At 40.0% G+C, this 13,456-nt stretch overlaps 1 protein-coding gene across 1 annotated transcript in view; it reads right to left on the reverse strand.

Annotated features, from left to right (window-relative positions):
- Positions 1-2,164: 2,164 nt before the first annotated feature.
- Cdh2 (cadherin 2) overlaps positions 2,165-13,456 on the reverse strand; it is a 220,573-nt gene continuing 209,281 nt past the window's right edge. The window contains exon 16 of the mRNA XM_028892025.2: positions 2,165-3,615. Coding sequence (XP_028747858.1) covers positions 3,409-3,615 — 207 coding nt within the window. The 3' untranslated portion in view covers positions 2,165-3,408. The remainder of the gene's footprint in view (positions 3,616-13,456) is intronic.

A 13,456-nucleotide genomic window follows, 5' to 3' on the forward strand; every position in this document is an offset into this window, starting at 1 on the left:
GATCCATTGTGATGGTATGGATCAGAGTTGTCTTTACCTAGGCAATTGTTGGTCATGCTGAAATTTATAGCACACACACTTTTATCCCAGAAAGTGACCTTTACCATGGGGACTTCCTCTCCATGCATGTGCTCACTGCTCACACTGCAGCCAGACCCGAGTTCCCAAGGAAAGTCAAGGTAACTGTGCTTCTGGATGGGGTCCGAACATGACACTCATAAACAGGATTTTCAAGGCTTCATTACATTCCCCGTGTAAGCCATTTTCCAGAACACTTGAAGCTACTGCCAGTACTTAACTCCATGGCTAATTTCCACAGGAAAGGGAGGAAGGCCTTGGTTAGATCATCTTGCATTCTGCTGCTGCCTTTTGGTAAGCTGCTTCTTTTAGCTAAAGGCTCATTCAAGTAACACTAAACATTTATAATTTTAGCCATGTTTAATTAACTTCCCTCTGGTTTCTTGAATCATGTAATTCCATCTCCAAGCTTCTAATTTGGAAAAATACTCCCACATGCAGAGGCTTGCACAAGTGTGTTTACTGTGGAATCATTTTTAATCATGAAAAAAGGAAACAAATTAAGAAACGATTCAATAAAACTATTAAGTCCATATTATGGAATTCTATGTAGCAGTTAAAAAGGATGATGTGGAAATACATATATAGTAATATGGAAAAAAAGTCCTTGATAAAGTGTTAGCAAAATAAGATAATCACAGAAAAATATATAGTGTGTAAACCCCATTTTCTTGAATATAAATTAAAATAAAATCTATATGCAAACATGTGTATAAAATAGCTTAGATAACAAGAACCATGAACTACAAGTAGTTGAATAGAAAAATCCATTTGTAGCAAAATGAGACGACCATCTACTACTCTTCACTGCTTTTTGGGAACTTGTTTTAGAAATGCTTTTATAGAGGACCACAGCTGTAAAAAGGAAAGTTTTGAAAACTAATAATTAACTCATGTATATATATAAGGTTGGTTTTTCTTGTTTGATTTATCTATCTACCTGTCTGTCTATCTATCTATCTATCTATCTATCTATCTATCTATCTATCTATCTATCTATCTATCTATCTATGTGGGGGGCATGGTATCGCTATGCAGCCCTGGCTGTCTTGGAACTTGCTGTGTAGATCAGGGTGGTCTCTAATTTGTGATGAACTTCTTGTCTCTGCCTCCAAATGCTGAAATTGCAGATGTGCACCACTATTTCCAGATCATTTGAAAAAGTATCTACTTGACAGAAATTTTACATGTTTGAATTTGAAAGTCAGTTCAGTTTTCATTTAAATGTACAAACAGCATGGGGGCACTGTCTATGAATCCATTTTAGGCAAAGCTGATCTGATTTAGTATGTTTTCATTATGGAAATTCCCAGAGTCCTAACACCTAAGGATCAGAAAAGGGACAAGGAAGAATTGCCAAGCAAGTCAGTCAACAGAAAAACACATTTCACTGTGTGTGTACAATAACCTTTATGTTGAGACGAAAAATAGCAGATTTATTTAGCGGAGGTATGTTGTATGTGTTTCCTAAAGTCTACACTGTAAGAATATGTGGTGCTATGACTATGAATCAGATAGAAAAATAGTGAGAGTTCCCTCCATTCTCATACAATTCACTTATGAATCACAGCAGGATACATGAACAGTTTTACAGAACTTAGCATGACTGTTTCTCTCTGCTCCTCATACAACACACACAACTTAAAGGAAAGGTCAAGTTAGAGTTAGGAGCCAAGCCTGAGCATCTTTCACTGGGAACATAGAACCATGGCTCCAATGGGGTATGGGAGACAGAGCAGGTATCCACTGCTGTTCTCAAGGCCACGTCCACCACCCACTTCAGCATAACCAACAGCTCCGGTGGCAACAAAAGGTGAACTAGCAATGTCATGGTGGTCAACGAAGTTCATGACGTCATTTTTATACCATGGCCACTAGGTTCCTTTTCCAGTCAATGGATGTCTTTCTTCTAGCCAGATGGTAAGGTCTCAAGTGGCAGTCACCACAATGACAGGCATTTCAGTGGGAAGGGACTAAAAGCAAACACATAATTTGGTGCCGCTGCTCCCAAGGACCCCCTAGCTCTTGGGGTTTCTGCGACACGGAAAGCAGCTCCACAAGAGAAAGAAAAGGTTCAAACCAGTCACCAGATCCAAAATTAGCATTTTATTCAGAACGCTGGGGTCAGAGGTGTATTGTTTATAATCTGGTACACAACACAGACGCAAAGCCGTTGTCAGGGTCTTTCCAGTTTAAAAGCTTTTTTTTCTTTTTTCTCTTTTTATTTATTTTTTTGTTTGTTTGTTTTGTTTTTAAAAAACACACACTTGCTAGTGCTGCCAGTACCAGGCCACCCCTTTTTACTTTTCTTTTCTTTTTTTGTGTAATTTTTTTGGTACAAATTATGTAAAACATTTGTGCTAAGAACTTTTATCCCTCCCCAAACAAAACAAAACAACAACAAAAAAAGAAAAGAAAAAAGAAATTAAAAAATTAAAAATTAAAAATTGAGTATTCTAACTACAGCTCAACAGTTGAATCAAATGTCACTTTGTTTTGTAAATACTTTATCCATAACGAAAGATATTAACATGCAAAAAACCTGAATCCAAAGTCCAAATAATACATACACATGTTCCGAGTTCTCTGCACTCCTCCATAGTCTATGCTGATAAAACATTATGTACACACACCATTTTTACAGCGAGGTGGAAAAAATACAGGAAATAAAAAAGTGTACATGGATTAAGACCAAAATGTGTCTAACATTCTAGTTTATGAAAAAATTCAATTTTGCTACAAATTGGTGATATGAAAACTCCCTTTATCTGCAACCAGCTGCGTAAGTTTTAAGATTTTAGTGGAAAAAAAAACTAAAGTCTAAAACTAGAAGTAATGTACATTTTTCCTATCTCATGGTCTCACCCCCCCTCCCCAAGGTAACAAAATCACTCCATGAGTTAATTTTTTAATCTGTTCATTTCATTCTGTATCTTAACAAAAGCAAATGCATTGTAACAAAAGTGTGTTGAAGCATATCACGTTTAACTTTCTGCTCCCGCCACAAAATATTTTGTCTTCTCCTTATTGTTTCAGAAATCAGTACCATTAAAGCCTTAAACAGAAAACTAATTCCAATCTGAAAAAGGTACAAAAAGGCACATAAAATCCCAGTGCTTCTGTACTGTAAAATTCAAGTGTAGCTGACAGTATCGGATCACTGATATTCCCTGGGAGCCCAAACTGGTTCGCAGCCTACGCCAAAGCCTCCAGCAAGCAGGTGCTAGTGACTACAGAGTTAAAGCCTAGCTTCTGTATGCTTTTTGGGAATATCAGGTGAAACTGTTCGTACTTGTCCAAAAGCCAAGTCCGCCCCGTCCTGCCGGTCGGTCAGTCATCGCCGCCACCATACATGTCGGCCAGCTTCTTGAAGCGGGGTCCCCAGTCATTCAGGTAGTCATAGTCCTGGTCCCCGCCGCTACTGGAAGAGTTGAGAGAGCTCAAGGAGCCGGCCGTGGAGCCGCTCCCCTCGTAGTCGAAGACCAAGAGCGAGTCATAGGGTGGAGCTGTGGGGTCGTTGTCAGCAGCTTTAAGGCCCTAGGTTGGGAGAGACAGGAAGGAATTACTGGAGGGTTCCGGCTGCCAGAGCACAAGGTCACCCCCAGCGCCCTCGAGGGATCACAATTTGCTCAAAGGTTCTCATTGCAAGATCACAGCAATTTCAGCATACAAGAAAAAAAAATGGGTGGGGGGGGGTGTACTGGGGCTTCGAAGTCAGACAATTATCTTTTTCAGGGAATCAATCCTAAGGGTGCCCATGACATAAGAAGGAGGTAGTGACCGGCTGGGGAGTGTGTTTGACAGATAGAAGAAAGGGTCATTTGTTGGTAGCTGGTAAGAGAAGATCTTAAATGATACGATATATGGAGACCGATGGCTAGGTCAAAAGAAAATATTTACCAAAATGCAACTTAAATTTTAAGGTGGTAATTACTACGAGAACAACAAAATCGATCACTGAACATGAACAACACTTTCCTTGACAGGACATGTAATAAATGTGACTAAAAGTCCATGGGATAAGAGCAGTTTTGAAAGAGTAATTTAATTTACTAGTAGATCAGATAACATGAAACAAACACAAAGGTCCTTGTGATACATGGACCTGGAAGGGACTTTTTTGGGGGGCAATTAAGAAGTTGAATACAAACTATACGTGTATCAAAGAGAATACATATAAAGAATCAAGTGGTCCTCGGTCCTCTGTCTGTTCAAAATGTAGTTCAGAAGGAATGGTCATACCAGAAAGCGCATGACAAATGTCAGAACTATGAAATCTAGGCAAACACTAGGAAATTGAAAAAATGAAAACAGAGATGACCACAAAGACCGAATTCATGGAGAAAGTGACATTGACCTGATTTTGGAAGGCTATCAAAGGATGATTGATGAGAGGTCAGATGTGATACTACTACACAGAGTCACATCAGATCACCTTATTATTGGAACATAAAATGTGGAGTTAATTGATATAGTGTGAAAAGATAGGGCAACTTCTAAGTATGCTGTCCATAGCACAAGGGATCCACCTGGAAATAATCAGAGAAATTAAGCCAGGCTCAGAAAGACAAATGTGTATTTTCTGTAATTTGTGCTTCTTGGATTTCATGCGTATATACAAAACTGTGTGTGTGTGTGTGTGTGTGTGTGTGTGTGTGTGTGTGTGTGTGTGTTTATACACACGAATTTATGGTATGAAGGTAGAAGTGAATGGCTGTGGAACAAAGACCAATGGGGAAGGGGAGAGTGAAAAAGGTGTGGATAGGGGTACAGGAGTAATACGCCCAATGCACAACACACACTTGTGTGAATTGTCTTATATAAAACATTACTACCATGTACAATGATTGTATATCATGAAAATTTAAAAGTAGTTTTTTCAATAAAAAGTAGGGTGATGTCTAGCTTTCATAGGCCACAGAAAGCCATGACCCAATACTTGTATATAAGATAAATATTGGGGAAGAGAGAAATTTTGTCAATCTAAAATGAAATATAAATATATATATGTACATACATGTATGTGTGTGTGTATGAGTCTTAAGAATAAATAACACAAACTAAGGAGGCAATTAGCATCCACATTCTTAACTCTTGGAAACAGGTGCTTTTAAATATGCAATTGAAGTATCTACAGCTAATTGTTAATTATGCACCACAAAACATCCAAAAAAAAAAAAAAAAAAAAAAAAAAAAAAAAAAAAAAACCCAAAAAACCAGACTTAGGTTCTTTGGGAATTTTCTCAATTCTATCAATTCTATTCTGATGCTCCACAACAGAGCAACAACAGTTTTCAAGCAATTAGTGTCTTCTTAGAGCTTCGGATCAGCAGAAGCTGATGGGTGTGTGGTGGCCTCCTTTTTTCTGAGACGTGGAGATTTGTCATAGATTTTTTTCCTTGAGAGATTAGTCTTTATAATCCATATGTTTTCGAGTACATATTAACTTATGCAAGTGTGATGGTTAGAGTTAATGGCCAATTTACAGAACCCAGAATCAACTGGAAGATGATCCTCTGGACATGTCTGTAGGGAAATGGTCTTGGTTACATTAACTGAGATGGGAAGACAGGCCTGCTGTGGGTGGCACCATTCCCTAACAGGGATCCTGGACTGTATAAATGGAGAGGGAGGGAACTGAGTAGCATGCACTTATTGCTCTCCCTGCTGACTGGATGTGGTGACCCAGCCACTTGAAGCCTGTGTTTCCTGTCTTCCCACCTTCATGGGCTACACCCTCCAACTATGAGCCTGAATACGTCCTTTCTTCCCTGCATTGCTTCTGTCAGGGTATTTTGCCACAGCAGTCAGAAATGAAACTTAGAAAAAAGAAACTTTTTTAAAAATGAGAATGTTCAATCCTTATAAGTTTACAGATAAGGAATAAGGAAGAATCAGGAAAGTTAAGATCGGAGTCAATATGCTGTAGTGTTTCTGAGATTGGATCTGAGTCAACACCTCAACTTTCACCTTGAGTCTCCAGAATTGGCTTATGTGAGACTGTCACAAGGTTATCTGAAGATCAAAAGAGACACGGGGTTCAAGCCTTCACCAGTGTTGGCCACAGAAAACCTCAGTGAGCACCAGTTAATATTTTAATGGTTACTTTTAAAGAAAAAAAATCTTGCATTGACATTTGAAATCAAAGTTAAGACATGTTATTTTAAGAAATAAAACTGCAGCTGCTAGACTCCCATCAAAAACCAGAGCCAAAGCCTACCAACCCTCCCACATCCAAAAACTTCTTACCAACAATCCTAACCATTTATAATCAGGCACAACTTTCCCTCATATCATGTTATACTATTTCCACCCCAGAAAGGGCTGTTAAATAAAATTTTAAAAGTCTTCAGCAAACCACTTCAATATGTAAAACAAAAATAATTCTGGACGAGACTTTCCTTGGCTTATTTTTAGAATAAGCTACAGTGCAGTTCTGCTAAGACTGAGAACCACAACCTACACTTTCTCAGGATCCCTGTCTCCTTTCTGTGGTAGATTGGGTTGCTGTCCTCAGTGATCCCCAGGAGAGCACACGCCCAAGATGCCACAAGGGCCTCTCTAGAGTCCCAGTTGACTTGCTCCACCCAGCTATCGGGCTTGGTTATGGCCAACGCAGTGTGAGGAGTAGGAAGAGAGGCACTTGAAGGGACTCGCAGTGCTGCGGATAGTCCTTTCTCTGGTCAGCCTGGAGAATGGTCTGTCACTCACTCAGGCTTTACTTTCCCCCAGGCCTTGCAATGAAAACTACATGTTGATATGGAAGGAGGGCCACTGATGGACTTGGAACTTGTTCAAGAAGTACAGCCACCACTACCGCAGGCCAGCAACAGCTATTGGGTACTACAGCCCCAGGTCTGCAAAAGCCGAAGAACTCACTCTCTCATTTTATGTAGTCACTTCAAGGCACACCAGTTCGGTTTGCAGTAACTCTAATGCACTGGAGATCTGGGTATGAACAAACTAGATTCAAACCCCTCTTGGGGTTTACAGTCACTCAGTATCACCTTATATCCCCTCCTTTCCTACAAAATCTACCAACTACAAATACAGTTACTAAATGAGTCCTCTAGTTCAGCACCATCTAGCTTTGGTCTACATATGAAATAGACCCCAGGAGGAAATCGAAAAGCTTCATGGAAATTCCGAGTACAAAGGACTTTATGAAAACAGGTATTAAGATTTCATTATAAAGAGATGTGTTGGAGGTGCTGCAAAGCTTCTAGAGAGCTTGCCCAGCATGTAAGAAGACCTCTGTTTGACTCCTCAACACTGCCTGAACTAGGCATTGTGGTGCCTACCTGTAATCATAGCACCCTACAGACAGAGGTGGCAGGATGGGATGTTTAAGGTCATTCTTGGAATGGCTGCAAAGTCAGTTTAAGGAGTTCAAGGCCAATCTGTGATATACAATACCCTAACCTAAAAGAGTCGATGGCAGGGTGGTAGAGTGTTAGTATGTCCGGATTCAGGGATTGAAAAGTGATGACATAGATTTCTGTGTTCAAGTGATTCATGCTACAACTCTCTGGTCCTCACCGGTATGTCAGAAGACTGACAATCTTCAGCAAATTTCTTAACACATTTAATTCAGCACTCTTTAAGATCAGTGTAATGCTTGAAGAAATCGATCCCATAGCTGGTGCTGAGAATCTTAAAAATATTCTTCTCATCTTGAAAAATACACATTTCAGCTTGTATCTTGGTCTTCTGAACACCATGGTAGTCTTGAATTTGTTTTCTTTGCTTTTACAAAGGAGTTCAGGCTATAACATGATTAGTGAGAGACAATTGTGTCATGTAGGGCATGGTGTGTTGTCTCTGGGTTTATAACTATGAAAGAGTGAAATCACTGACCTGGAAGAATTCTTGGTGAAGCTATCATTTCAGGTAGGGATCAAGAACTTTAAGGCCCTTTCCCATGCTTAGCATTGGTTTGTACTTCAGAACAGAATGGGACAATTCTGAATGAGGTACTTACTAAGAAGATCATAGCTAAGCTGAGAAACCGGCAATTACAGCCATGTGGTCAGAGACTGCAGGATAAATCTGCAGGATAAATCTGGGTCCAGTCTTCTGGACCCCTTATGGATTCCTTTATTCTTGGACACGGATACTGTGTCACTTGATGTATAAAGTACCGTTACCAAATTTACAAGTCAACCACGTGTTTCTCCTCTCCAGGTTTGACTCAATTTAGAAAGGTGTACTTGGTTCCTTGGTTCACCTTTCATGGGGCAGAAGATCTTGAACTCTAGATAAATTTATCTGGGTGCCTTTATCAGTTTTCTGCAGTCTCAGGTCCTCTGCAGAGTGCAAGCTGTGGCTACTTCTTGCTGAGCTTGTATTTATAGATTTTGGAGCCTATGCTTTTGGGGTGGAGACTCACTTTGATGGGAACTATAAAGACACTCTGCAGAGAGGAACACAAGAGGGACGGAAGGAGAAAAAGCCACTGATCTCCTGACATCGTCCTCTGTAGTCTTTGTCCTAGCTTTGCCTCAGCTCCCCATGTCCTGCCTACAGCCGAGCAACAGGGCCCTCTGGCTGTTCTTCTCATCTCAGAACTCCAGCTCCTCTCCTTGGATGAGTGCTGGTCTCTCACTAATGTGGTTTTTTTCACTCCCTGTAGGCAAAACCTTCAACGTGCAACTTCCTTTAAGAAAATTAAACTTAAAATTGATTAACAGTTTAAGTAAACAATAGAAGAGAGAAGCTGAGATAGAAGAATTAGATGGTGTTTTCCCAAGGTCTGATTGATGTCTAAGGAATCAACAAGACAAAAAACAAATCTCTGTGGAGAAACACTGTTTCCCTTCACCTCAACCTGAACACCTACACCTGAATGGAGCACCAGTTTTCCCAAACCTGAAAGTGGAATTCTGCATATAGTGTCTATTTTCATGTTAATTTCCTTCTAGCTGCATTGTGACTGAAATGCTTCTCAGCATATTTCTATATGATTAATATACTATCCACTCATTCATGCGTTAGCCCACTGGAAATGCTGTTTCTGCTGTTGAGTTTTTCTTCTCCAGCCATGGGTGTCAAACCTGTGGTCCCTCCAGTCACTTCTTGCATCACCTTGTTTGAATCACTTCAGAGTGTGAGGCCCCCTCCTGCTGAGGCTGTTTTACACTCACATCCTGCTTTTCAGGACAATGTCTGAGTTCCAGCCTCTCTTCTACAAGAAATCTTTTCCCAAATGCTCCAGACTTAGTTTTTTTTTCATCTCAGCATCTAGATTAGGTCTGTCATGATATCTACTCTGTTAAGAGGATCTAAATTTAAAATATAGTTGGGGCCAGGGGTGGTGGCCCATACCTTTAATCCTAGCACTCAGGAGGCAGAGGTCGGTAGATCTTTGTGAGTCTATAACTCCAGTACAACCAGGACTACACAGAGAGACCCTGTCTCAAAAGTGAAACATAAATAAGTAAATAAAATGCAGGTTGACATAATAGTATACCATTTTACATTATATGTCTACACTAACATTACTAACCTCTTTGGTTATAGAGAATTTAATTTAAGATGTGATTATTTCTATAACGAGAGATTTAATTATTTTATTTTCAATTAAAAGACCATTGGGAATCTTTTATTGATAAAAATTGTGTGCAATAATCACTACTGCATTTTTAACAATTCAGAGACTCTATTGTATGACACGTACATTTTACACATATCGTCTATTATTTGTAGTTGTTTTGGTTTTCAAGACAGGGTTCCTTTGTGTAGCCCTGCCTGTCCTGGAACTTGTTCTGTAGACCATGTTGGCCTTGAACTCACGGATATCTGCCTGCCTCTGCCTCCAGAGTGCTGGGATTAAAGGAATGTGCCATCACACCTGTCCACACATGCCATTTTATTAAGCTCTCACAACATCCTTAAAAGAAGGTTCTATTTTATTTCGTGCTTACTTAATTAAAAAAAAGAAAAGAAAAAAGAAGACAATTGGAAACTGAGAGACTAACTTCAAGGATCTGGACCTTGTACCAAATTCCAGTGCTTTGAGATGAGCTGGATTTGAACTCAGACAAGACCCTGAGTCCTCTAGAAGTGAAAAGATACACTTTAAAGTAGACAAACTAATGTAGCTAACAAGAGAAAGAGGCAGCTTAAGCTTTAGTAGTTTTAACAAATTCTTCTACAAGGCCCTTTTGGATTTTTTTAGCAATGTAAGTCAGAAGTCAGTCTTTTCACAGAAGGGCACATGTGGTATTAATTCCTCTAAGATAAGGGCATGTGAGATTAATGCAGTTATTGGAGATATGCTAATATCTACTAAGGAGCTGAGATTAAATGAATTTATTTCAATTTTCTCACCTTCTGAAGGTCGTGTTTAAAAATGCAAACAGGATAAAATTCGAACTAAAATCTGAAAACAGGTGTCTTGTTCTACTCTTCCTGCTTGACTAGAAATGAGTTCTCTTGTGAGATTCAGGGCAACGTTCATTCATTATTTAAATAAATAAGCTAGAGAATGTTCTCATGATCTTCCCTACTCCTTATATCTATAAAAGCGCTCCAATTATAATCACCACTATATTATTCTTCCTTTGGAACATTTGGTCCTCTGCTAAATCAAATAAGACCTGGAGATAAATAAATTTGTATGTATTTGCAATGTTTTCACAAAGAGCGCTGGAGTTCTTTCCAGGTGCCTTCAAATGTTTCAAAATACATGTATTTATTTTGTTTGCTGAGTTAATGAAAGATATTGAGGGAGTCGCAATGGTTACCTGGGATGGAAGATTCCTCATAGCGCTTCTGAGAATCCTGTAACTTCTAGGGAGTATTGGTCTCCATTCCTTTGCCCACGGAAATAACTCTTATATCCTGGTACTCTCTTTTGTTGCTTTTGAGACACCTTAATCTGTTTGGAGTTTTCTCCTGCTTCTAATTGTAGGACTATTTTGCTGTCATTGTTTTGGGTTTTTGTGAGACAAGGTGTCCTTTAACTAAGGCTGATATGGAAACCACTAGGGAGCTAATAATGACCTTGAGCTGGTGCTCCTGCCTCTACTGAGTGCTGGGACTATAGGTGTGTGCCACCACCGACAGTTTAATGTGATGCTGGGAATTGAACCCAGGGCTTTATGCAAGCGATAGCTACAATCACTACAATCACTGGTCCTTGGACATTTCAAGGCCTGTTTGTGGTTACCTTTCTTCGTTCTCTGTATCTTGAGATAATACTCAGTTTCACAGATTTGCTGCTATTTTGAAAATGACTACAAATGGGTCCCTTTTATCCATTTATTCATTCATTAGCCAAAGTATCTTGCACTAACCCATCCAATCACCCCAGGAATAAGGACCCATTTCCCGGGCCACAGGAGACCTCAGAGAGAGGCTGAATAGAACTATAAATGCTTTTTAATGAATGGGGGTAAGCCTCAGGTAGCGGTGGGGTGACACTGGATAGTATCTATCTCTACTCTGTGTCCTGCCCCTTTCTGGCTTGGTAAGGCCTCATAAAGGAAAAATGAGTTTAAATCTGGAAGAACAGAATCCAATTACAAGCCAAGGGTACAAAGCACAAATAAAGCCCCCCTTCAATGCTCTGCAATATGCAGGCTGGTGAGGGACCAGGGGTGGAACTGGAACACATTCAGCTCTGGCATGAGGGGCCGGCTTTGCATGTGAGCATCACATCAATACAGAACAGAGGCTCCTTGACTAAGGCTGGGTGGAGTCATGTCCCCACCAACACAATGACAAGACTGGAAGTTAAAACACACTTAATACATCTAAAGTACTGAACCTCACAGCTTAGCCACACAGAACAAGGAATAGCCTTTGCTCTAGAGAACTACTCATATACTCAGGTGAGAGACGAAAATATTGACAGTTGCACCCTCAAATGGAAGAGAGAATATCGACATTCACACTCTTCAATGGCAGACAGGATATTTACAGTCACACTCTAGGCAGCTGGGGAGGATGTCGGGAGAGGCATCTCAAGGACAGTTTCATAAACAAGATGTTCACACTGGATCCTTATGGCTACAGTAGCCTTGCAGATCAAGAATGTGTAAGTTTTTCCTGTCCAAAGGGTCATGCTTTGTGGGATTGCAAACATCTTAGGGCTGCAGTGTAAGAAGAACTTGGGGAATGAGGGAAATGGCAGGAACCAGGACGTGATTAGCCTTATAACTGCACTTAGTGCTTGATTTTTATTTCCAAGAGAAGACTATCAGAGCTGAGATTGTCTCCCACTGTGAACTGATACCAGAGGGCCACGCAGAAGCACCCAAGTTTTTGAATTCTACACATCAACTCTTGATTGCAAGGAAATCCAGTTCTCAAACCTATAGTTCTAAAATTCATTATATCTTAAAACTCAACAACCAAGAGGATAATTCAACCACATTTTCTCAGAAGAACACACAACAAATCCAGACACAAGCCCATTGGGTATTCTTACATAAAGAAAAACCTCTAAAGCTGTTCATAATTTCCTGCAATTGTCTCTAAGTGGGTCTGTGTGTAAGAACAGGGCAAGTCAGAACATAGATTATAGAAAAAGGGAGATACTGGCATTCTTTTTTTTTTTTTTTTAAACCTACGATATAATCTTAATCTATATCTGCCACAAATTAACCTGTTACCTACTTAACAGAAGTCAGCATGTTTAGAAGCAGCCTCTTTTCACTCAGGAACAGACAGCAATAGAAAGTTATAGATGCTGCGAAATACTCCAAATCTGTTTTAAAACTTGGTCAAATAAGTTATTATTCTTACACTTTATTTACTGTGTGTGTGCACACGCCACTGTGTTCATGTGGAGGTGGGAGAACAACTTGTGAGGATCAGTTCTCCCCTTCCGCCACGTGGGTGTCAGGGTCAAACTCAGATCATCAGATGGTGGCATGTGCCTTTATCCACTGAGCAAAACTGCCGGTCTCCATTTCAAAACTTACTACATATGCACCTCTACAGTAGACTGCTGACATTTATACATTGTATAGCAATGTCAACAAAGCCCAGGAAACAAGAGGCTCATGTTGTGGAATATTACTTTAACTAGGCAAAGATGTGTTACATTTGTTTTTGTTGCATTTGTTTAATATGTGAAGATGTGTTGCTACTTCACCTTGCCTGCCTAAGGCACCTGACTGGCCTAATGGAAAGCTGAACAGCCAATAGCTAGGCAGAAGAGGGATAGGTGGGCTGGCGGGCAGAGAGAGTAAGTAGGAGGAGGAATCTAGGTTCAAAAGAGAGAGAAGAAGAAAGAACTAGGGAGACCCTGGGACCAGCCAGTCAGGCAGCCATCAGCCAGCCAGACGAGGAGTAGGACATACAGAATGAAAGGTTAAAAAACCCCAAAGGCAAAACTCAGATGAAGAGAAACAGGTTAGTTTAAGTTATA

The sequence above is a fragment of the Peromyscus leucopus genome, chromosome 19 (assembly GCF_004664715.2).
Source record: "Peromyscus leucopus breed LL Stock chromosome 19, UCI_PerLeu_2.1, whole genome shotgun sequence".
Lineage (NCBI taxonomy): Eukaryota > Metazoa > Chordata > Mammalia > Rodentia > Cricetidae > Peromyscus > Peromyscus leucopus.